The sequence below is a fragment of the Notechis scutatus genome, chromosome 1, assembly GCF_049901735.1.
Source record: "Notechis scutatus isolate UNSWTSFEM ecotype Mainland chromosome 1, rNotScu1.2, whole genome shotgun sequence".
Classification (NCBI taxonomy): domain Eukaryota; kingdom Metazoa; phylum Chordata; class Lepidosauria; order Squamata; family Elapidae; genus Notechis; species Notechis scutatus.
In genome coordinates this window covers 269,147,419-269,172,877 of record NC_142009.1, presented here as the reverse complement: position 1 = coordinate 269,172,877, position 25,459 = coordinate 269,147,419, and the positions used below count along the sequence as shown (strand labels likewise).

The 25,459-nt window shown below is 38.7% G+C and overlaps 1 protein-coding gene across 1 annotated transcript in view; it reads left to right on the top strand.

Moving 5' to 3' along the window:
• The window catches only part of LRP4 (LDL receptor related protein 4), a 109,141-nt gene that overhangs the window by 60,208 nt on the left and 23,474 nt on the right, over positions 1-25,459 (top strand). The window contains exons 3-18 of the mRNA XM_087951331.1: positions 4,975-5,091; positions 5,728-5,841; positions 6,768-6,884; positions 12,477-12,605; positions 12,844-12,963; positions 13,076-13,201; positions 13,301-13,426; positions 15,068-15,202; positions 16,728-16,853; positions 17,402-17,632; positions 18,277-18,433; positions 19,244-19,461; positions 19,940-20,116; positions 20,887-21,009; positions 22,336-22,544; positions 22,818-22,899. Of these exons, the coding sequence (XP_087807457.1) occupies positions 4,975-5,091; positions 5,728-5,841; positions 6,768-6,884; positions 12,477-12,605; positions 12,844-12,963; positions 13,076-13,201; positions 13,301-13,426; positions 15,068-15,202; positions 16,728-16,853; positions 17,402-17,632; positions 18,277-18,433; positions 19,244-19,461; positions 19,940-20,116; positions 20,887-21,009; positions 22,336-22,544; positions 22,818-22,899 (2,307 nt within the window). The remainder of the gene's footprint in view (positions 1-4,974; positions 5,092-5,727; positions 5,842-6,767; positions 6,885-12,476; positions 12,606-12,843; positions 12,964-13,075; positions 13,202-13,300; positions 13,427-15,067; positions 15,203-16,727; positions 16,854-17,401; positions 17,633-18,276; positions 18,434-19,243; positions 19,462-19,939; positions 20,117-20,886; positions 21,010-22,335; positions 22,545-22,817; positions 22,900-25,459) is intronic.

Sequence of the window (25,459 nt, the reverse complement as noted above, 5' to 3'; positions counted from 1 at the left end):
ATTTTCCATTAATTCAAACCAGCATGGTCAGCTATCAGGGAATATGGGAGTTATGGTGAAAATATCTTACCAATCCTGATTGAGGAAGACTAAGTTACAAGGTGATCGCTTTGCAATAATCATCAACTTCAGACTATGTTGGTATCAAAAGTTGAAGACATGGAATGGGCCTTTTTAAAAAAATTTACTCATCCCACCCACAGATTTGTGTGTGTGGGGGAATTATATCTCATAAAACTCCAAGTGGAAAGGGAGCATATAAATATATTGAAATGGTAACAATTCAGATAAAAGGAAGGCTCTATAATAGAAGACAAAACGAAGAAGGCTCTCAAAATAAAAATGCATTCTGGAAATAAGGTTTAATGTATTTAATTTTTTTAAATCATTTTAACTAGAATGGGCTTACTTGTGATTACTTATATATGCCATCTCTCTTCTTACCTTTTCAATCTATTTAAAAAAGAATAGTTGATATTGGTACTACTTGGTTTTACTGTAGGATTTGTGGGCAAGGATATGCACTACTGACAAGTTAGTGACGATATGGACTCTATAGCCGGTTAGTGGCCCTTGCGCTAAACAAAATTCCAATAACTGAAATTGAGTTCTAAAAAAAATTGCCTTCTTCCTCTAAGGCTCATTGGTGTTAAATATCCAGATCCTATATAAAAAGATGGGAATAATTGGCAGTCCTTATTTTAAAATAATATTTTATTCCATATTTATGTGCAAAAAAAATACATATTTATGTGTAAGTCTCTTTGGAACATATGGAACAAGATGGATTTTGTTGCTGTTGTTAATTCTGAGTCCTAAGAAGAGCCTTGCTGGATTGGATAAACAGCCTCTGTTGTCCGCTGACCTGATTTTCAGAGTAAACAACCTAGTCTTGTTGGAAATCTGCAACCTATATATAATTAAGGGAAATTGCTGCTTCTCTGCTGTTTCTGTTGTTCTGGTTGTATTTCTGAGTTTATCCCACGGGTCCCCAAACTTGGCAACTTTAAGACTTGTGGACTTCAACTCGCAGAATTCTATAGTTGCCAAGTTTGGAGACCTCTGGTTTATCCTTTGCATGTCTTACTCTTCTTGGTTCTGTTTAATTCCTTTGGAATCTTTTGAAGTTGAGAACCACACTGCGTTATATTCCATTCAACTGGGTACAGGGAGGTATGTTTCCCCCCCTTCCTTTGAGGACTGATGATAGTGAGGTAAGAATGAGTAGTTCTCGGACTAGAGAAGGCTGTTATATAATAAACCATCCAAGGCCACTAAGGGAATCACCAAATATCTGTTCATTTAGAAAGGCGGGAGGAAGAAGCCAAGATTTTAAACTCTGAAATAGGGAAGGAGGGAGGGGCAGAGAGAGGGAGGGTAATCTAATTCAATAGTTATATGGGTATACACTCTTGAATTCTTTACTCTGCAGTGTGAAATCATCTGTTGTCTTTAGCCAAACTGAGAGTCTTCTGCCAAGTTTAGCCAAAGGGTGAATTAAGGATTAAGTATCTGGAGATCTGTGATCACTGTCAAGGCCAATTGTGATGTCTCACACATTCTAATCTAAAAATTTAAGGAAAAGAGAGCATCTGTATAGCTAAATGTAGGTTAAACCATTCTCACTACTGGCCATGTTGACTGACGATGGTAGAGACTGTAGATAAGCCTGGATGGCACTGCACTGGGAAGAGCTGCTGCTGACAGTTCCTAGATAAGTTGCCACAAATGCTAAGCATTTGGTTCATTAGTACTTAACCTTCTTCTTCTTCTTCTTGTGCCATATCCATCATCGGATATTTACAATCGTGTTGGTGATCCTATTTTTATCAACAGCAGCACGAAAAAGTCCAAACCAGTCTCTTAGATTTTGAAGCCATGATGATCTTCTAACTGGACCTCGTTTGCCTTCAATCTTTCCCTGGAGGATTAAGTGAAGTATGCTGTATTTTTCTGAGTGTCACATCACATGTCCAAAATATTCTAACTTTCACTTTTTTATGGCTTTGATGATTTCCCTTGGCTTTCCCAGGCAGCTTATCACGTCCTCATTTCTGATTTTGTCAACCCAGCTTATAAGTAACAGCCATCTGTACATCCACATTTCAAATGCTTCTAGTCTCTTCAAATGGCTTTCTGTCAGATACCTCTACTCTGTAGAGCAGGATAGAAAAGATGTAACATCTGACAAGCTTGATTTTCAATTTTAGGCTTGTGTTGTGACTGCAGAAGATCTTAAGAATGCTGTTCAACCTTTCTCTATCCTTGTCTTTACTTCAGTGGTCATGTCCCACATTTCATGCAAATTAGAACCAAGGTACATGATCCTTTCGATTTTTTTCTAGTGGTATTCCTTCCGAAGTTACTGGTGATAAATTAATGGGTTGTTTGCTGATGACCATGATCTTGGTTTTTGAGGTATTAAGCTTCAAGCTATATTTTTCAGTTATTTCTATGATTCTGTTGATGAGGAGCTGAAGGTCTTCATGCTTACTGGCAAGCAGAACTGTATCATCTGCATATCTTTAATGGTTGATCCGAACACCGTTTACTTTGAGGCCAGCATCAATGTTTTCCAGTGCTTCATTGAAAATTGACTCAGAGTAGAAATTAAACAACAGCGAAGACAGAATACAGCCCTGTCTGACCCCTCTTCGTGTTTCTGCATCCTCTGAGTATTTTTGGCCTGGTCTCACATTTGCTACCTGATGCCAATATAGTTTCTTTATGATTTGTATGTCTTTGTCATCTAGTCCCACTTGTTTCAAGATTTGTAATAGTTTGCTGTGTCTTATTTTATCAAATGCATTTTCACAATCAATGAAGCACATGTAAACACTGTGATTAGCATCTCTACAACGCTGTATAAGAACTTGAATGCTGAATAGGGCATCTCGTGTACCAAGATTGTTTCTGAAACCAAATTGTGTGTTACTTAGACGCTCCTCAATTTTGATGTATATTGTTGTGTGAATTATTCTCAGGAATATTTTCAGGGCATGACTCATTAAGCTTATTGTTTTGTATTCGGTACACTTCTTTGCATTTATTTTTTTGGGGATTGTCACAAAGGTTGACTCATTTGGTATCTTTCCTGTTTCATATATTCAGTTGAAGAGCTGCAGTAAAACCTGCTTTTCATAATTAAAGCAAGCCCCAAAGTAGATTTGCAAAGATAGTTCCTGGCTGCAATTTCAGGGTAAGGACAGTGGAAAACTGGAAACACTAACTATCCAAATGGCCATTTATTTGCAGAGAAACCACCTTTCTTCTTTGTTTATTGGGCTACTGCTGCAGATGATGACAGCTGTAAGATAACATCAGCAGACTGGGCATAGATGAAAGGGTTTCTGTTGCTTGCTTGTTTAATTGAAGGAAACCCTGTTCCTTTGGAAAACACAGCTACCAGGTATAAAGAAGGTCTTCTTGTCAGAAGGTCGCAAAAGGGGATCACATGACCCCGGGACACAGCAATGGTCATAAATATGAACCAGTTGGCAAGCATCTGAATTTTGATCACATGATCCTGGGGACGCTGGAAAAGTTGTAACTGTGAAAAACGTTCATAAGTCATTTTTTTCTGTGCCATTGTAACTTTAAAGGGTCACTAAATGAACTGTTGTTAAGTCAAGGACTACCTGTATTAACGGATGGAGGAAGTCATCATGGGAGTGGGAAGCATTTTGATGCAGAGATTTTTCATCCTCTTTGAGTGGGGGGAGACTCTAAGAACTCAGATATAAGGCCTTTCTCATTCTGTGTGTTGGAGCGCAGATCACTGGAAACTGGATTTATCTGTTCCCAAATATTCTGCCGGTACTATTGTTTGGAAGCGTGCAATGGAAAATCTGACAATTCTGCTTTGTGCTGTTTGGCGGGCAGTGAAGTTGTTTTAATCTAACATGATAGGGAGAAATGAATGTATTTTTAATTTTTTGGGAAGAAGTGGACTAGCGTTCAAGGCAGAATGAGAGAGGGGCCGGTTTTTCAGGACTGAAATAATTAACAGATACAGAGAAATTGTTCTTTTGTGTTTCTGGATGAGTGTTTGAAATAAAATGTAAGTGTAACGTGTTGGCCAGGGCTTATGTTCCTACTTTGAAAATCCATGTCTCTTTTAATTCACCACAATTTCAAATAAGTACCATATTGTTGAGAACACTGACTGTTTTTTCCCCTAAAGGCTAAAATTGATCTGACTACAGTACAGCTGAAAGTTGGCATAACTTTCAGTAACCTCTGCAACAGTATTCTCTGGCACAGAAAAGGGAACTTGGCTGTTCTTTTAGCACAATTTTAGCTCACTTTTAGTGATATCACCAAGTTGTTACTTGTTATTCAGAGTACAAGCTGATCTTAAGAAGAATGAAAACTGCACATTAAGTTTGAGAAGTTATTAATATGGCACTATTTCCCATCCCTTCCTACTTTTTATTAATAATACTACTGTACAAATTAGAATTCTTATGAAATTATATATTATATTTATTTTCTTCCATTCAGTTCTGTCCAATTCTCAGACGCTGCCTGGACAAGTCCCTGCAGTTTTCTTGGCAACATTTTTGGAAATGGTTTGCCAGTGCCTCCTTTGTAGGGCTAAGACAGAGGTCTCCAAACTTGGCAACTTTAAGACTTGTGGACTTCAACTCTCAGAATTCTGGTAGTTGAAGTCCACAAGTCTTAAAGTTGCCAAGTTTGGGGACCTCTGGCTAAGAGAAAATGACTGGTCAGCTGGCTTTGTACCTAAGACAGGAATAGAACTCAAGGTCTCCTGGTTTCTAGCCTAACCCTATCCCTAATTATTAGAACACTTTATATTTTAATTATTACTAAATATAATTAGTACTAGTAGTAGTAGTATTACTACTGTACTACTGTTATGTCCTTGGCACGTGTGTATGATTTAAGAAGTAAATGTAGTACAACTGAATTGAATGTTCTTAGTTGTTTCTTTTTCTCCTTCTTACATTTCAGTGCTTCCTACGTGCTCATCCCTGGATTTTCACTGTGACAATGGCAAATGTATCCGTCGATCATGGGTCTGTGATGGAGACAATGATTGTGAGGATGATTCTGATGAGCAGGACTGCCGTACGTTAAACGCACAATCCCTTTGTGAGATCAAGTAGAATGTCACTGTTGGAGCTGCAGTCGGCTTTTGGGGATGGTTAAGCAGTAGAGTAGCTGTTAGAGTAGACGGTGTATGCTTAAAAAAAATAATACCCCAGTTATGTGGGTTTGCTCTAACCTCAGTAATTTAGGTTTGTGGTGTTCTTTGATAATACTACAAAACTTGACTTTTGGCAGGTGGACACATTTGTGCAAACATTTGAAAGTTGTCTTCTTGTGCTACCTTAATCCTAGTTGGTGAATTCCAACCAGAGACATGTATCACTTATCAAATTATGTTTTGAAATTTGCATTACACTGAGATCAAGCTTTTATAAATATTACATAGTTCCTGGGCTATGTATTTAGTATGCTTGCCGACAGTTGTATTCTCAATGACATGGGCCAACTGGGCTATTCTTGTATTTCCGTGTTTCATTTTCTTTTAAAATAGTCTTATAATACGTTCAGAGAAATTAAATGAACCGAATAAATATATAATAAAGGATTGCATTCATATGTATTCTAAAGTGTCCAAGTGTATATGTAGGATTCTGTTGTGTGAGAAAACCACAATGCTGTGTTTGATGTGTCTTTTTGTGGGTTGTGTTCCTGCAGCTCCCAGAGAATGTGAAGAAGATGAGTTCTCATGTCAGAATGGATATTGCATACGCAGCCTATGGCACTGCGATGGTGACAATGACTGTGGAGACAACAGTGACGAGCAGTGTGGTTAGTAACCTGGTTGTGGTAGGGCCAAAATCTAGCATTTTGGAGTGCCAAATGACATGAGAAAAAAATAATAATTGTAGCACAGATGATTGGAACAGAGTTTTTGCATAGGTTTCAGTCCTAACATGGTGGGCTGAAGATCATCTATTTTGTTATTTATGAAGACTCTGAAATTATCAGTGCAAGAGACAAACGGCCATTTGCCAAACCAAGTGAAAACCCAATTTGCAGCTGAAGCAACAAGATGGTAACCAAGATTTAGGCGGGGAGGGAGGAAAATTTGTTCTAATATGCCTAAAGAAAGCCCATTCCTTTCCCCAGTTCTTGATCATTTGCAACTCATTTTGGCATTACAGTTTCTGGGGCTTTGAGGACTGTGGAATTTTAAAAAATGGATTAGGATAGATCTAGGCTTCAGGCTCCATGGAAAAAATTAAGATAGTTTGCTTGCGGGGCTGGGAAATTGAGGAGTTTGGGGGTTGTGCTGTGTCCCTTCCATGTCACATCAAACTGTATTGTAGTACAACTTCAGTTTATCTCTGTAAAAATCTACACTAAGCAGTCATTATTCTGTGCAATTGTGATATTGGAAGGTTTGGGGAGGTGATCGATTTTAAAAAACTTTCACTTGCAGCTGTGAGGGAAGGGAAGGGGAAGATGAAGAGCCGTAGTGACAGCACAGTGGTTAGAATGCAGTATTTCAGGTTAACTCTGCCCACTGCTAGAAATTTGATCCTGACTGGCTCAAGGTTGTCTCAGCCTTCCATCCTTCCGAGATTGGTAAAATGAGGACAGTCTGGTTGTTGAGGGCAATATGCTGACTCTGACTCTGTAAACCACTTAGAGAAGGTTGTAAAGCACTATGAAGCGGTATATAAGTCTAAGGGCTATTGCTATTTTCCCCTAAGCTATTCTTTCTGCTGCAGATATGAGGAAGTGTTCAGACAAAGAGTTTCGCTGCAGTGATGGCAGCTGCATAGCTGAGCACTGGTTCTGTGATGGTGATACTGACTGCAAGGATGGATCGGATGAAGAGAACTGCCGTAAGTGCTCTCTCTTTCTTGTCGCTTCTAGCATTTAAGCCTCTGCTTCTGGGAATACGTGCTAGGTTTTTTTTTTCATGATGTAAACACCTTAGCCTTGCTTTGCTGTGTAGGATTAAAAATATATATTAACTCGTAGTGCAAATCTCTGCAGGCATTTTTCCATCAAAAGAGCTGCTTGAAATGACATCACCCTTCCTTCATTTGATAAAAGCATCTGCTTCTAAGCTTTGAAATGGTCATGGGTATCAGTTACTACAGCTGTTAATGCTGCTCTTTTACTTCTGTCTTAAAAGAATAACATCTTCACCCACAGTGATGCTTTTTTAAAATTGATTCTGATCAATGGAAAAAGCCATGCCAGATTTTTTCACTGAAGAATCCCCACCAAAAAGTTCGAGAATTTTAAATTCCATTAAAAAAAAAACCCGCACTCAATTTCAATTGTGCTTTTTCTTGCCTGTTTATTTAAAAAAATTATATATCATGTACTCCAATTTGCATTAGGGTTATTTAAATACATTTAATGTTATATAATTGTTGTAAAATCAATGCTTTTCTCATGAAACTTGATTATGATGCAGCATTTTGAAATGGTAAGCAAATGGTTTTTTGTTTTTTTATCCTACTCCAGTAACTTTGAACTTTAGTATGTTTTGGTTTATTTTACTGGGTAACAATGAGAATCAATATATATATATCAACTGAGAGATATGCAGTATTTAACTTTGCTTTGTTGATATATTGCAAACAATTTTGTTTCTAAATTTTGCCTATGGGTAATCCTTGGCTTACAGCCACAACTGGGAGTGGAACTCCCATCGCTAAGTGAGGCAGTTGTTAAGTGAGTCGTGCCAGATTTTACAACCTTTTTTGCTGTAGTTATTAGGTGAATTGTATGGTCATTAAGTGAATCCATTTTCTCCCACTGGCTTTGCTTGTTGGAAGCCATTTGGGAAGGTACAAATGGGGGCCATGTGACTGCAGGACACTGCAATGGTCTTAAATACATGCAGGTTGCCAAGTGCCCAATTTTTTGTCATGTGACCATGGGAATGCAGCAACGGGTCATAGGACCAAATGTAAATCACTTTTTTCAGTCCCCCCCCTCCTAACGTTGAATGTTCACTAAATGAATAGTTAAAAGTCATACATAAGACTTTTGATAATTAAGGTGAGAATTACAGCTTAATTACGTGTATAATTATTGAGTAAGTGGAGGAATGGAGTGGGATTGAAAAACATAAAATGAGGAGTTGGGGGGATTTTATAACTTTGTTACTGATAGGAGAGTCCAGATGTGTGAAAACTAATCAAGAAGGCAAGGGAGGAAAGAAGTTTGCAATGTTTTGACCTAACAATCCATCAGTACGGTGTCACTTTTAATTGGTGGGCCTTAGGATGTAATGAACAACCAATAGGGGGGAGGCGAACAGGTGCACAGTAACTTATCAGATCATGAGGTGGCATGCCTTTGTCGCTATGTGATAAAAGACTGAAGGAAAGTCGGGATACAGATGAAAGGCAACATTCTTCTTGGATGATTAGGGACAGTTCCTGAATTCCTTCTAACTCTAACTTTGTAGCCCCCTTCCCAGGATGGCAAAACAGGCTGTTCTATTCTGATGTTGCTTAGAGATGATGGGAGGGGGGCGGGGACAATCCTCTTTAGATCTGAACTTTTCTAACTTTTGGAAGTGAACATTTTGGTATTTTTTATTTGAATCTCAACATGGCTTGAGACCTTTGTGCTTTAATATTTGGATTGCTAAAGTGTGCTTACATTGGAAGATGAGTTAGCAGGGATTGGAATTTTTTTAATATATATTTTCCTGATTCGTGCCAATATTCATTAAAACCATGGATTATTTTTATTTTTTTATGTAATGCTTATTATGGGTTTAAGTAGTTGCTTCATTGGATCCATAATTTTATTATTCATATTTTTTCCTTTAAATTGTTTTTTTTTAAATGCTTCCATTATTTTTCTGTTGCTAGTTTGCTTGTTGTTTGCTCCAATTTGCCCATTCACATTTTAAATTGGAGGGGGGGGGTCTAATTTGGTAAACATCCTCCCTCAGTTGGGATGGAATATCCTAGGAGAAAAGATAAAAGAACCTAGGTTTCAAATGATAGCCCTGCAGGTAACTTGGGTGTAAAACACATAAGATTTTACATGTGATAATGAATGTCTTAAATAGGGCCTGGAAAGCAAATTGACTATATTGCAACTTCCATTCATAATGTCAATCCAAAACCATGCAGAAACAGAGTTATGTTGGAAATAACATTTTGCTCAAAATAGGATTTATTTAGCATATGACATCATACACGGACTAGCAATATAAATTAACATTTCAACTAGATTAGTAGAACCCAATAAAATATAAAGATCAAAAAGATATATGTTCAAATATCAGTGTCTAGGCCATCTAACTATTGAAGTGCAACATTGTTTATATTAAAAATAAGTCAGATACTGGACTGGTATGTGCCCTTGGCTTACAGCCAGTCACAATGTGATCTACATTTTGACATGGGACCCTGTAGTCACACTAAGGCAGGGGTCCCCAAACTTGGCAACTTTAAGACTTGTGGACTTCAACTCCTATGCTGGCTGGAGAATTCTGGGAGTTGAAGTCCACAAGTCTTAAAGTTGCCAAGTTTGGAGACCTCTGCACTAAGGGAAAGATGCTATGCCCCATGTGTACAGAAAGTCCTGGCAGATGCCACGTGAGGTGTGAATCCTATTCAGGATTGTCCAGTGCTGATGTGGTAGTTCAAAGCCTGGCAGCTTTTTTGTGGGGTCATTTATGTCTGGGCGTTCTGCGACCAGTTGGCTTTCCATTAGGAATTGATGTTAATTGTCGAGAAGATATTGTGCAAGTTCCAGTGGGGACTTCCTGGATTTGAGTCTTCCTGCTGATAAATGATACATTCGAAATAGGAACTAAGTACTCTGCGAGTGGTTTCACATCGGAGCTCCTTTTGAAGCCTAGTACATTTTTTTTGGTAGTCTTGCACTGTAGTATCTTCAAGTAGACCGAGAGAGTTCTATTCGTTTCCTGATTATCAGGACTTTGAACTAAGACTTAAGTCTGCTTGACAAAGTAGCTACATTAAAGTAAATGATCAGAGAGAATGTCCTTTGTTGTAGGCACACACATCCCCAAACATTATTTGGAAGTTATTTTGATGAATGATTTCCAGCACTCTTTGTTGCCTTTCTCCCAGTCTGGGTGCCCTTGGGTCATCCATTTCAAACATCCTTGTTTTTCATTAATATCAAGGAAGCCAGCTCCAGCCTTTGTGAATTGCTCCCTTTCCACATTAGCTCACATTTTCATTCAGTTTTCTGTTTCTACCCTTCCTCCCGGATCTGAGGAGTTAACTGGATTTCTCAGCAGACAGGCAGAATCTCCTCCCCCACTCCTGCCCGAAGGGCATTTTTCATAATATGTTCTAGATAGGAGGAAACTTCAAAAGGTTCAGAGGGAGAAGACAATAAAAGACGTCCAGCTCCTGAAGGGCAATGATGGGGAATTCTGGGGGCGGTGCTGGTGTGGAGGTGGGATTTGCCTTTTATCTTCAGAGATAATGAGAACTGGCCAAAAGCCAGAGCTGTAAAGATTTCTAAGCCAGGAAAGTCTTGGAGAGGAAGCCAATTTCACTCTCCCCTTGCCATTGCCTCTACTTTTCCTGCTTGGTTTTTAAAATATGTATTTTCTTCAGAAACCTAGCTGTGTTAGAGGCATGGGTTTAGTGAGATTAACAAGCTCTCCTGTATATTTCTAAAAGTCTAATGCTTTATTTAAAAAAAAAAAAACTCCACAGAAGCAAACTAGAAAATTTCCCTCAGTTTAAACTACTCTTTCCCAACATGATGCCCTCTAACCTATGCTGAATCATTATTATAATTATTGTCAATTTGATGTATATTTCCATATTTCTACCCAGAGGGCACTCAAGATAGCTAAGGACTCGGTGGGCCTCCAATTTCAAATATATATTTTACCACCTCTTGTGCCCTTTTCTGTCCCCTGCTTCTTACCATTTGTAATTGAAAACAGGTGCAGTGCCAGAAAGTATGATCCAGATGCTGTTAGAGTCCTGAATGCTTTTTGCTGGGGTCATTCTGCTTGAACATCCTTCCAAAAGCCTCCTTTCTGTTGCGGTAGTGATTTTTCAAAACCTTGAATTTTTACAGGCTGCTGATGTTTGACTATCTTAACACCAAGAATTCTCTTCTCTGGGCTTAATTGCGTTGGTGAAAGGGCAGCATCGTACATATTTTGTCTTAAATTAAACTGAGTTCTGGACCAATGTTATATGTGCCTAGGAAGAATTCTTCTATGAAACAGAGAGAAAGGGAAAATGTTTGTCCTGGCATCATTTTGAGATAAATGGTACTCTTCAAAGGTTTGCCACAGCAATTCATGGTGACTTTTGCTTAAGAGCGAGCATTGGTCGAACAAAATCCTCAAATGAACAGTTCCTCCGTTCCGTCATGCAGCTTGGCTAATTGCAAACCTTTGCATAGTCATCTCCAGAGATACAGAAAATTATAGCTTTGTATTGCCTGGAAGCTATCTTGGAGGTTAACTTGTTTCTTTAGGCTTCTGGAGAACACCATGCCCTCATTCTCTTGAACACAAGGAAAGCCATTGGAATGCTTGTGGTCAGTCACAAATGAGTCTTCACATTAGAGCGCATACATAATCATGGCAATCAACGTATGATAAAAATCAGTGGTGGAATTGAATATGTAGTAAATCCACTGGCATGTGCTATTTCTGTGTTTATTATGAAGGTGTCTATGTGGATTTGCTTAGTGGATTTTGTTATTGTCCACCTTCATAAAGTGTGCTTCATATTCATAAGTGGTGTTTTTCAGTTGTATAATCTCTGTTGTACTTCAGTGTGTAGAGAGAGAACCTTGTGTATGTCTCCATCAACTTTCAATGTGCTAATTCTATGCATGATGACATCTTGATAGGATATGAAAAGACATAAGACCTTCAATTCAATTCAATTTAATTCAATTCAGTAAAGGCAGCTGGAATATGTAAGAGTTTCCTAATTCATATTTCCTAGGCTGTGACATGAAATAATCTTGGAAGACCTTATTGTGGATCTTTTTGTGGATTTTTATGAAGCAACGAACACTTTGTTCAAAACAGGCGTTTGGGGTGGGTGGGCAGGAGGCCAATTACCACTAGTGTTTGATAACTTTCAGTGTAATGACAGCTTGTGCATGATGCATGCCACTCTATTTGCTAGGAGCCATGGTGGCGCAGTGGTTAGAATGCAGTATTGCAGGCTGTCTCTCCACTGCCAGGAGTTCAATCCTGACTGGCTCAAGGTTGACTCAGCCTTCCATCCTTCCGAGGTTGGTAGAATGAGGTCCCAGGTTGTTGGGGGCAATATGTTGACTCTGTAAACTGCTAAGAGAATGCTGTGAAGCACTATGGAGTGATATATAAGTGTAAGTGCTATTGCTATTGCTTTCTATTTTGTGCCTCACCAAAATCACAGAACAGTGTAGGGAATCTCTCGTTAATCTTTCTTTTCTTTTTTTCATTCCCCTTTTAGCATCAGATGTTCCAGCAGCAACATGTAACCTAGAGGAATTCCAATGTGCCTATGGGCGTTGTATCCTGGACATTTACCACTGTGATGGAGATGATGACTGTGGGGATTGGTCCGATGAATCTGATTGCTGTAAGTTACTTGCAGGCAAGGGCCTGCAGACTCAAATCAAATGGCATTGCTGTCTTGTTTTCGGGTCAGATGTGCTTCCTGGGAGGAGTAACAGAGAAAATTTGTGATGGGCATCTGTCATTCCAATATTCAAATCAGAAGCTTTTTCAGCTTTCCCTCCAGATAGCAAACTCAATCTCTTGGGCTTAATTTGGGCTGAATGAGAGTGTGAATTACCATATACTGTTTATCTCCGTAGCCTCTCACCAGCCGTGCCGCTCGGGAGAGTTCATGTGCAATAGTGGCTTGTGCATTAATGCTGGCTGGAGGTGTGATGGTGATTTTGATTGCGATGACCAGTCGGATGAGAAAAACTGCAGTGAGTACCCTGGGACTTGTAAATCAGGTCCAGCCTGGGGGCAGCGAGTAAGATAATAGAAAAGCGAGTGGTGAAACCATGTTGAACTTCTTGTTCGTATTTGTTTCCTCAGCGACCTCTATGTGCACAGCTGACCAGTTCCGATGTAAATCTGGCCGCTGCGTTCGGCTGTCTTGGCGCTGTGATGGGGAGGGAGACTGCTCTGATTACAGCGATGAGGAAGACTGTGAGGACTCGGGTAAAAATTGTACAATTGAATGCCTTTTTTTTTTTTGTAGCTAGAATCTGTGCTAAGTTCAAGTTGTCCATTTTATAATTTCGAAAATTCTTCATCCAGGGATCCCACAATGTTCCCCTGACCAATTTCTGTGTGAAAATGGGCGCTGCATTGGCCAACGGAAGCTGTGTAATGGTGCCAATGATTGTGGAGATGGCAGTGATGAGAGCCCTGCCCAAAACTGCCGTAAGTGATTTGACTTACAACCAGAATTGCAACCAGAATCTCTCGGTCATTGAGCTTAATCATGTCATGTGATTGTTTCGGTCAATCTCAGCACTCCCAAGATTTGCAGTTGTTAAGTGACCTTGTGGGTTGTTAAGCAGAGGTGTGCCAGGTAAGGAGTGCAGGTGCCTCAAGGGGCTCAGGAGCTGATAATCCTCCCTGCCAAAATCCAAGAAGGATTTTCAGCCCCTGAGTGAGCGCTTGTGCACAGCCTACACTGGGTCTCCCAGCGCCACCTCAACCCCTTGAGGCACTCTGCACTCCTTACCTTCCCACGCTGCCTGTTCAAGGATTGAAAATCTTCCTTGGATTTTGGCTTTCCTTTCATCTCTGGGAAGGAAGGAACTGAAGGAACTCCTTGTCAAAGGATTTCCACTCCATGCCTGTTAGTGTAGACCTGAAATTCTTCATGCCTGTTTGTTCGAAGCTGAAATCCTTCAGCAGGAAGCTCTTTCAGCCAGCCACCATCAACTTGCAACCTTCACTGCTTTCATTTCCGCATTGACTTTTTGGGGAATCTGGCAGAGAAGTTTTCAAATGGCAGTTGCATGATCTTGGCAAATAGGCTGCCAAGCACCTAGATAGCGGTTGCATGACCGGTGGTGTGTGTGTGTTTGTGTGCGCGCATGCGCATGCATGTTGAAGTTTTGCAATGACCAGAAGTGTTTTATAGGCTATAAAACATCCTTTCTAAGGCCATCATTAATTTGAATGATCATTAAGCGGAAGAGTTGTAAATTGGTAGACCACCTGTAAGAATATTCTGAACGTTGGGGTGATGACCTAATCTGGCCTTTTCACTCTTTCTTTTCCTATATTATCTTATCAAACCCTAGTCTGTCTTTTCTGGGTTGTTTTAATGGATGCAAGGCTATTTGTGGAAGAATATGGCATTCCAGGTATATATTGAAGAGCCAAGCTAAGCTCAGCCAAAATACAGGAATTATTCCTTTCTTGACAATTTAGGAGCAATTGTGTCAGCTGGTGCTCCATTCAAAATCTAAGAAAGAAATACCTAGACTCCATTAATTAGAGAAAAGATATCTTTTACTGGAAATCAAGTGGTAGCAACACAAGAATTCTGAATCTGAGCAAATGAGCGCGTAAATCACATATACAAAGTGATGGCAACTTTCCCACCCCCAATAGTTCAATTGGCTCATCCAATTAAAAGTGGTGTATAGCATAATGTGGGTATCTCCAGGTGGTGATGAGGCCTCTGTACATTGACCTTGACATATTTCGATAAAGAGTGGCGGCTGCGCATAGCATAGGATAGAAGCCTAAGCAAGAACCTTCCCCTCCAACTTATACAGTTCTGTTTTGTAACACCTCCAGCTCGCTTCCCATAATCATGTCCCCCCTCCTCCCCTCGTTACTTATGACAGCCGAAAGATGCAAAGCAAAGGAAGAAAATCTTGAAGGCTGACAAATTGTTTGTGTGAAATATGGTGTCTCTTTTTTCCACTTGAGAATACAAACTCTTCTTTCCCCTCCTAACTAGTACTACTACCTTAGGCATTTTTCATCGTTTTGTCCTAGATAAGAGGAAAATTCTAAAAGAATGGTTGCATTACAATAATTTTCTGCCTCTTTTCACAGGTCCTCTAACTGGAGAGGAAAATTGTAACGTCAACAATGGGGACTGCGCCCAGAAATGCCAGATGATTCGCGGAATAGTGCAGTGTACCTGCCATACAGGTTACAGGCTTCTGGAGGATGGTAGATCATGTCAGGGTAAGCAGCTTGAACACTTAAGTGCATCTGTAGGTGTAACTAGGAATGAAATTGTCCTTGCTAAAGTCATAGTACTGACAGGCAGTGCATTAACCAAGTTCAATTGTATAATTATGTGGACCTTTCTGATTTGTATTGGTGCTTCCAAACCACTGGTCCTAACATTATCAGTCAAAGACACTTGATCTTAATAGTCTTTTTTTAAAAAAGCAAAATAGAATCAATAGAAAAATGGGGAGGGTTCCAATGGGAAGAGAATTTTCTGAATTTAAAAAAATAATAATGATTTAAACCAGTAGCTGCATATAATGGCCTTGTTTCAAAGTACTTACAGTAGAAAAGCTGGTAGTCTGACTGAATTCTTTTTTTTTTTTTATCCTACGACCTAGTACCGTGATGGTGAACCTATGGCATGTGTGTCACAGGTGGTACACAAAACCATTTGTGTGGGCACGTGAGCCCAGCCAAACATACCTGTTTTCAGCCTCCGGAGGGCCTCTGGAGCTTGGGGGAGGGCGTTTTTGCTCTCCCAGAGGCTCAAGAGAAGCCTCTGCAGCCTCAGGAGGTCGAAAAAATGGGCCTTCTGGAAATACCGGAAGTGCCGAAATGGGCCTGTTTTCAGCCTCCTGGGGCTCCAGAGCTTCCCGTGAGCTTCCGGGAAGGCGAAAGCAGCCTCCCCTGGGCTCCAGAAGCCCTCCGGAGGCTGAAAACAGGCACTTCCGGTATTTCTGGAAGGCCAATTTTTGGGCCTCCCAAGGGTGCAGAGGCTTCCCTCAAGCCTCCAGGAGGGCAAAAATGGCCTCAAACGGGCCGCAAATCAGCTAGGAGGCACGCGCATGCACAGTGCAGGTAAGGGGGCAGAGTGGGGGTGTTGCAAGCGCATGCACAGGAGGCATTGTGGGTGCCAGCATGCACGCTTTCGGCACACCACAACAAAAAGGTTTGCCATCAACGACCTAGTACATAGCATGAAGGTAATAGGACAAAGAAAAAAAAGAACTGCGAGGTCATAAAAAGGAGGGGTTTTTATTACATTCATAGTATGAATAGATTACAAATTGTGTAGATTGATGGGCTAGAGATGATGAGTTAAGTGCTTGATATTCTGGGTTATCTTTTACTGTTTCAGTTTTATTATCTCTGTGAGTCCGCCTAGAGTTGTGTTTTACAAGACAGATAGCAATATAAATATTTGAATGGTGCAGTGGCCTAGAGGTGGAGCTCTCACCTCAGGAAGCTGTGAGTTCGATCCTAGGTAGCGGCACATATTTTTCTTTCTGGGCACAATGAGAAAAATATCTGCTGCCAACTCCCCATTGGCGACAGGAAGGGCATCCAGCCAGTAAACACTCCGTTCCATTCAGTTGCTCCGACTCCACCCCGATTCAAAGGGTCATTAAAAGACAAAAAAAATAGCAATATAAAATTTTAAATAAATAAATAAGCATCTAAGTATGGAATCCAAAACCAAACTATTTATCCTTTTCTTTTTAGTTTCGTACTCTTTATCCTTTTCTTATTCCAGATGTGAACGAATGTGCAGAGGAAGGTTATTGCAGTCAAGGGTGCACCAACAGTGAGGGTGGTTTCCAGTGCTGGTGTGAACAAGGCTATGAGCTTCGCCCGGACAAGCGCAGCTGCAAAGCCCTGGGTAAGGAAGAGTCTCCAGCTCCAGGCACTGGGGATCATTCAGTGCTTAGAATCCATCCGTCTATCTGATGGATGACTGCTGGCTTAGTTCACGGCTTCAGTTTCTCCACGGTATTTAATTTTCAGTTGCTGCTTGCATAAGGAGGCTAGTCTATTTTTCCACAGCCTGATGACTCTGGTTGGGCTGGAATACAGCTTCCATTATTCCTTGACAATACATTTTGGGATCTGTTTACTAGATTTGATGGGAGTTTTATAGTCCAACACTATTTTGGTTGGAAAAAGCTGGGGATGACACAATCCACTTTCTGAACAATCACTTTTCATGAATGCTGGTTCCCACATTTCTAACTAACTGCTGAATAGCCAAATAAAATACAGTGGAGGGAGCTACAGTATACAAGTATAATTCTAAGCAATGTGAAGTATTGCCTCCATATAATTTTTCTGTGTTTGTTTTCTATTTGTGAACTGATTCTGTGCTGCCATTATAATCTGACTGGTGTCCAGACAATTGTCTGCTCACATCTCTTTGCATGCAACCTTCAGGGCCAGAACCTGTGCTGCTTTTTGCCAATCGGATTGACATCCGACAGGTCTTACCCCACCGCTCCGAGTACACTTTGCTTCTAAACAACCTTGAAAATGCCATTGCCCTGGATTTCCACCATAGCAAGGAATTAGTGTTCTGGTCTGATGTCACACTGGACCGCATTATGAGGGCTAATCTGAATGGTAGCAACGTGGAGGAAGTGGTGTCTACAGGATTGGAGAGTCCAGGTAAATATCTTTAATGGTTTCAGAAGTAAAAATGCCAGCTCTGTATGTAGCAAAATTAATTTATTTGTTTATATTTATCTATCAAACTCGTTATGTTGCCTCTCTTTATGGAAGCAACTCTAAAGTTGCATAACTTGAGTCTCCAGAGGTAGAATGTAACTCCTAAAACCTTGCTGCAGCCCTCAGAGTTCCCTCATAATAACCACCAATCATATGTTTTACTGGAGAAGAAGAGAAGCATTATTAGAAGCATAGGATAAAATAAAATGAATTGTATTTAACTTGATTTTCAATTAAATTTAAATGTAAATCAGGCCTTTGTTACTCTTTCTCCAATCTCCACTTGGATGCGGAGTGCACCATGCCATTAAAAATTAAGTGGGACATGGTTCTATCTATCTATCTATCTATCTATCTATCTATCTATCTATCTATCTATCTATCTATCTATCTATCTATCTATCTACATTTACATGGACATTTCAAATAGTTACCTAAATATTTTAATCATTTATATGACAAGAGGAAAAAGACCCTTGTTTCCATTTTCCTTTTATAGATCAGGATAGCTTTTAGCCATGGCTCAATAGGACTATTCTTAAACAACCATTCCTTATCACACTCTTCCTTCCTCTGGGTCCTAGGTGGGCTAGCCATTGATTGGATCCATGACAAGTTATACTGGACAGACTCTGGGACATCTCGCATTGAAGTGGCAAATTTGGATGGAATGCACCGAAAGGTACTTCTTTGGAAGAATCTAGAGAAACCTCGTGCAATTGCTCTTCACCCTATGGAAGGGTGAGTATGAGATACTCGCTGCTTGTTATCTTAATTTATCAGATGAAATTTGCTGAGTGAAGACTCCACTTTGGCTGCCTGGAGCCAAATCTACAGTTGCCATTCTACAAATGAATTAACACATTCCATATGTAAAATGCCATGAAAACAAATGAACATTTCCCCTAGAGGGGGAAAAGGGGAGTTGGTGATATTTTTTACAAATGTGTGATTACTTTTATTATTTTTTGCTTGTTGTGCCTGATGACACTTCATTCCTCATTTTAGAAGATCTGCAGATAGAAGAAGGAATCTGTAAAAAAATCACCTCCTCTACACACTAAACTTAGAATATTTTGTAACATAATTATATTTACTGGAACTTAATGTATTCTTCTGATAGCCTTATTAATAGAACACATTCTCCTGTGTTCTGTAATGTAAGCTATGTTAGGATAGATTAGGGTTTTTTCAAATGTATTACCCTCCAGTTGTGTGAAATACTTCCCAGAATTCTGAGCAATAACCATGCTAGCTAAAATTCTGGAAAATTAACTATCCATCTGGAGCATACTCAGTTTGAAGAAAGCCATTGTAGGTGCTCAGTTGTGAAGCCAAAAGATTCTGGTTAACAGTTTATTGACAAGGATTGTGGTCTTGTATAATCATAGCCTGAATCTGTTATCCTTGTTTCCTTTCATCAGCTCAATACAATCAGTTGTATTATGTCTTTGACTTTAGATTGCTAAACTAGCGGCTTTTTTGGGTGAGCATTGTCTATTGTCCTTTCCAGGAACTTCCACTGTTCACATTTTTCCTCTTTTCCAATAGTACCATCTACTGGACAGATTGGGGAAACACTCCTCGCATTGAATACTCTAACATGGATGGATCCAATCGGCGCATTATTGCTGATACTCATCTCTTTTGGCCAAATGGGCTAACTATTGACTATGCAGGGCATCGGATGTACTGGGTAGATGCCAAGCATCATGTTATTGAGAGGGCTGATTTGGATGGAAAGAACAGGAAGGCTGTTATTAGTCAAGGTAAGATAAGGAAATTGGGATTGTCATCTACTAGATAAGTAACAGTACTAAGCAATGCTCTGAGTAACGCAGATAATACTGTGTGGCAAATCAGATCATTGATGCCAGGAGTTTCAGATCATCAGTCATTTGCTTCCGTCCAATATCTGTTTTTTCACCACGCTAATGCCAGCAGTACTCTCAAAACTATATCTGGTGGTTGGTATCTAATTATTTAATTCATAAACAAGTTATAGAATCTCAATGGATGGGACATACAAGATGGGTAGCAAATTGCAACTATGATGTTAGCCTTTATCTCCAGGAGAACTTGCAATATAAAGTACTAAGGCAGCAGAAACCAGAGGCAGGTTTGCTTAGTTTTGGAGGTATTATTAAAAGAAAGAGACCCTCTTTGCCTCAGAGATAGAAGCAACCTTTAGAAACAGTAAACAGTGACCTTAACCTTTTCATCTGCTTTTACTGGATTCTTGCTCAGGCCTTCCACATCCATTTGCTATCACTGTATTTGAAGATAGCCTGTACTGGACAGATTGGCATACCAAGAGTATAAACAGTGCCAACAAATTTACTGGAAAAAATCAAGAGATCATCCGTAACAAGCTTCATTTCCCCATGGATATCCATACTTTGCATCCTCAACGCCAACCAGCAGGTAACTGCAGAGAGAGAAAAGGCAAGATATTATTGCTAAAAGACCATTTGTTCTGTTACTAGATATAGTCAAGCAAAACTCCCTCAATTTAACACTCTTTGTAAAGTATACAAATTTGTCCTAGTGATTCAATTTGTTTGATCAGTGCTGTACATTCAGAAAACATTCAGTGTTTCCTAAGACATAATCCCAGGTAAAAATGAATAGCTATAATGTTTTCTAAGCAGCAGTGGCCAAGCAGCTCACCACATAAATTCATAAATGATGGTATAATATGATACTCTTTCATTATTGTCGTTGTTATATTACTATTGTTGTTAGTATATTTCTGTGTACCTGGAAAATGATTTCCTAATTAAGCTGTCTCTACTATTGTGAAAAAAATGTTGAATTGCAATAAATAACTTCATTAATTTTATTCGTGCTTTACCATCCTGGTAGTATTAAAGTCCACAATTTGATAAAAATTACCATTGGCCTAATACCATTACTAGTGGCTTAGCAATATGTTTCCTTGTTGTATCACAAAAATAATTTCAAAGTATGAAAAAAGTATATGGCTACATCTTTTACATGTCAGTGCTGAATATTTCTATTTAGAATTGCACCAGACAGATACAAATGCACAATAAATTAAGCAGTTCCAAAATAGAACCAGCTTCATTGTATCTCTGGTTCTTTTCCCTATATAGGCTATGGTAATTTGTGTTTATGTGTGCATATGTATAGCTATGTGTATATAAAATATCTCTGTTTGGCTATTCGAGCAGGGAGAAATCGCTGTGGAACCAACAATGGTGGCTGTACTCATCTCTGTTTGCCAAATAACAAGGGCTATACCTGCGCATGTCCCACAGGTTTTCGGAAGACTAGCGGCCATACTTGTGCCCAGAGTAAGTGTGATAAGGCGTTTATGTACTTTCATAACATGTCTGTGTGCACACGCATGAGAGAGATTACAGAATTTTAGCAAAATTACATTTAAACAAAACAGTAAATTTCACATGAAGAGGTTGTGGAGAAAGCGTTCACAATAGATTGCCAATATTACAACGTGTTAATGAAACTGATGGCAGGATGACATTTGGATTTTTTGTTGCTGTTTTTCCAAATTTCCATATAAAATATAGAATACAGTTTTCCAATTTTATAAACAAAACAAATCAAAAGTTCAGCTGCAGAAAAGCACTGGTGGCATGATAAAGGATTTGGGATATCTTCTCTGCAAGGAAAGATGGAATCCTTGCCTTGGGGAAATAAAGTTATATTTCTTAGCTTGATACGGTTTCTTGCTTAACAACTAAAAAGACTGCTGGGGTAGGAAGATTATGGAAGTTTATAAAATGCTGAGAATGTAATGGTAGAGAGAAGTTGGATAGAGATAATATTAGAACTGCAAGTCACTCAATGAAATAATTTGTCATTCACAACCAATTGCTTGTCCACACAATGCATAGTGGGTAGAACAGTTTGCCTCTAAATGCAGTGACAGCCTGTTGCTTGCTTGATTTTTAAAGTTAGTTTATTAATGGAAAATTGGTTTGTCAGCCCTTAATGCAAAAAAAAAAAAAATACATTGAAATTATGGGGCCAGGGACAGAAGAAAATCAGTTGCTAGAATTGCTAATGAAGGGCAGTTTTTGATTATTATTTTTTCTTTCTAGGCTTTCTAAAGGCACCTGACTAGCTAATGCTAGCAGGGTACCTTGTCATGTCCTTATATACAGGGACATTTTATTTAAGAACATGTCCTTTTTTCTTCTAATCTAAAATCCCTCTTTCAAAATTTTATGCTCACTTCCTTTTTCTTTGTACTTCTTTGCTAGTTATTTAAGAGCCATGGTGGCACAGTGGTTAGAATGCACTATTGCAGGCTAACTCTGGTCTCACTGCCAGCCGGTTAAAATCGATTCCTTCAATCCTAACCAGCTCAAGGTTGACTCAGCCTTCCATCCTTCTGAGGTCCCAGTTTGTTGGAGGCAATATGCTGACACTGTCAGCTACTTAGAGAAGGCTGTAAAGCACCGTGAAGCAGTATATAAGTTTAAGGGCTAGTGCTAATGGTAGTGCTAGTTCAGGTCTGGCTTGCATTATAGATTGGATCCATTAGAAAGCATGGATGTAAAAGCACTTCGTTGTGCCAAGATCACATTTTTTGTGTTTGTTACCATAATTTTCTGTTAGAGATATTAAAAGAAGACCTTTCGACCTTTGATCAGGTCTTGACAAGTTCCTGCTTTTTGCCCGAAGGATGGACATCCGTCGTATCAGCTTCGACACAGAAGACCTGTCTGATGTTGTCATCCCCTTGGCAGATGTGCGCAGTGCTGTGGCTCTGGACTGGGATGCACAGGGTGACTATGTCTACTGGACAGATGTTAGCACTGATTCCATTAGTCGGGCAAAATGGAATGGAACAGGCCAGGAGGTAATATCCCACAGAAGCTCAGTGGAAGCATATAAGTTGTTTGTCTTCTTGGTGTTTGTTTTGTTATACCTATTTTGGCTCATTATAACTAATCTTTAAATTCTGTTTTTTCAACTATTTGAGGAATACTGTATATTCCATGTATATGTCTTAAGGTGGATTAATTCCAAATCTCTATTTAAACAACTGAACATCCATAGTCCAAGAAAGGTCAGTGCTTCGGGTTAGAGCAATATTGCCCTCAAAGTTTCATTGTGTTTGTTTTGCTGCTAGATTGTGGTGGAGAGCAGTCTTGAAAGCCCAGCTGGTCTTGCTGTTGATTGGGTCACAAACAAGTTGTACTGGACAGATGCAGGTACTGAAGACCACTGCCATATGCAAGAGTTCATTTGTTGCTCCAAAAGCTAACCACACACTGAAAAATTGCCTTCCAAATTCTTAGCAGGATTATTCCCAATGCATCTATGGAGATATATGAATGAGATTCTTTCAAACTCTATGATCACGATGACTTAATTAACATTTCACCTTCCTGTAAACAGTGGTCTGCGTGCATAGAAATTCTGGGAGTAAGAACTAATTTTCTGTAATTTAATAAAAGAGTGTTCTGAAATAGGAAAATCTCTAGCATATCAATTAATTCCTGCAGACATGTCTCTGCATGCCACTTTATTGGAAATTTTCCAGTTACACATTTTAATCTTACACTGATGTACTTGGTTTGTCAATATTACCAGCAGATGCAAATGTGAAAGTTTGCTTTGTATTTTTTTTTTTAAAACAAGTTTTATTAATTTTTAAAACACACAAATTATCATTATTCATTACATGTTTAAACCTTTTTTCATTGTAAATTTAACAAGTCAGATAAATTATGATTCTGTTTTAAACCATTTCCATATAACATACCAAAACCTCTTATTCAATTTCTCTTTACTTCTCTTTACTCTTATTCAATATCATTATTATTATTTCATCTGTTTCTTTCTGACTTAGTTACCATTATTCTCATTCTATATTTCTACAAGTTTTTACTAATTCTCCCCCAAAAGACATATACACACAACACACAAAACATAAAAAAATCTTTTGGAAAGTAACTTGGACCCAGGTGTCTCTCTCTTCATGGACTTCAATTATATTCATGCTCATCTTACATATCATTACTTATTTTATTTACCATTCTAAGCCTTCTATATTAACTTCTCCACATATTTCACACTTCTTAATTCTATCTTAATTAATCATCTTAGTTTGAATCATTATATCTATATCTTTTGTCCATTTTTTATCATCCCTTTGTCTCATTCCTTATAAAAAAAAAAGAAAATAAGTTTCTCCTGAAATCATTAATCAGAGTATGATGCCTTTCTATCTCCCCCTAAGTTAATCAAATTAATCTTTAAAATAATATCTAATACCCAATCCAATTTTGCTTGGTACATTCTATCTAACTAATACATCCAACATAATTAAGTACATAATTAGACAATAAATCCAAATATTAAAAAAGATACTATAATAAAAATTTTATAATAACATCAATACCATAATCTTATTAAACTCTTTAATTAAAACAGTATTCTAAACCTCCCCTATTATTAAATTTTAAAGCCAATCATTTTTAAACATTTTAACATTTTAATCTCTTATCAACTCTTAAACCATTACAATACTACCATCTCATCTTATGTACCTTGCAAAATCTTTTTTTTTAAAAAATTATACTTTATCCATTATCCATAAAAATTCCTTTTTTCATTTAATTTCAAAACATTGTAGCTTTTCTCCACCTTTTCCCTTTCTTTCTTCTCCCAACAAACCTTTCTACCCCCCTTCTTCTAGCCTCTGCCTTACCGGCTTCCCTTCTCTGTCGTATTCCTTTTCCCTTTTGTTTACTATCATTATATTGGTTTTGCACCTTATTTTTCCCTTTCTTAAATGTTTTTTAGATCTTAAGTCCTTAAGTCCTTTAGTTTTCTTCTTTTCTCTTCTTTCTTTCTCTCTTCCTTCTTTCTGGATCAAATTCTGAGATTCATTAAAAATGGCTCCTTCCTTTCTTTCTTGTTCCTCTGCTGTCTTCATCTGTTGTAATGTTTGTTGATAATTAGTAGCGCCATTTCTAAAAAAAAGGAAAGCTTCTTCCACACCATCTTTACCATTTTTTTTTGCTTGTTCATATTCTTTTCTTAGTTCCTCAACAGAAAGAGCCATTATAAATCTTTTCTTTTCTTTTCCCCTTCTTTCTTCTTACAACAACCAGAATATTCAAAAGAAAATAAAAAAATAAAACAGTCCCAAAGTTATCAGTCAGTCCAAACCAAGGCAGAGTTCTCACTTTCTCCTTCTGGGGTAATATCAATCAAAGAGAAAGAAAGTCCAAATCTGTTTAAAATCTTATTACAATATATTCTAGTCTTCAAATCCTTAAGGCATCTGCTCCAACAAAGTCTTAGCATACAAATATTTTCTTTTAATCCTCTCTCTTCCCACTCATCGCTTAAAACCAATTTTCACCTAAAAAAATAGGTTTCTTAATATCCAGTTATTTATTCCGTAGGAAGAGAGGGAAAGCTATCCTTTCAGCACCTTCAAACAGCCGCTTTTTCCTCTTCTGGCAGGTATTATTCAGAAAGTCATACTTTTCAGGAATTTTATTAAATATGTCTTAGAGTCCTAGGAGCCAAGAAAAACTTTCTCCTCTCAAGCACTTTCTCCACTTCCTCCTGTGCATTCTTACCCGGCTGCCAGCTTCTTTGTGGCGGCCATTACAGACCGCCGCTGCACCGTCCTGGGAAAAGGGGGTTCTGCCGGCCGGGAGGGTCTGCAAAGTTTGCTTTGTATTGTAGCACTGAAATTACAGAATAATTCAAATGGTGTTTTTGAATTTACAAATTGAAACATTCTAGAATTTT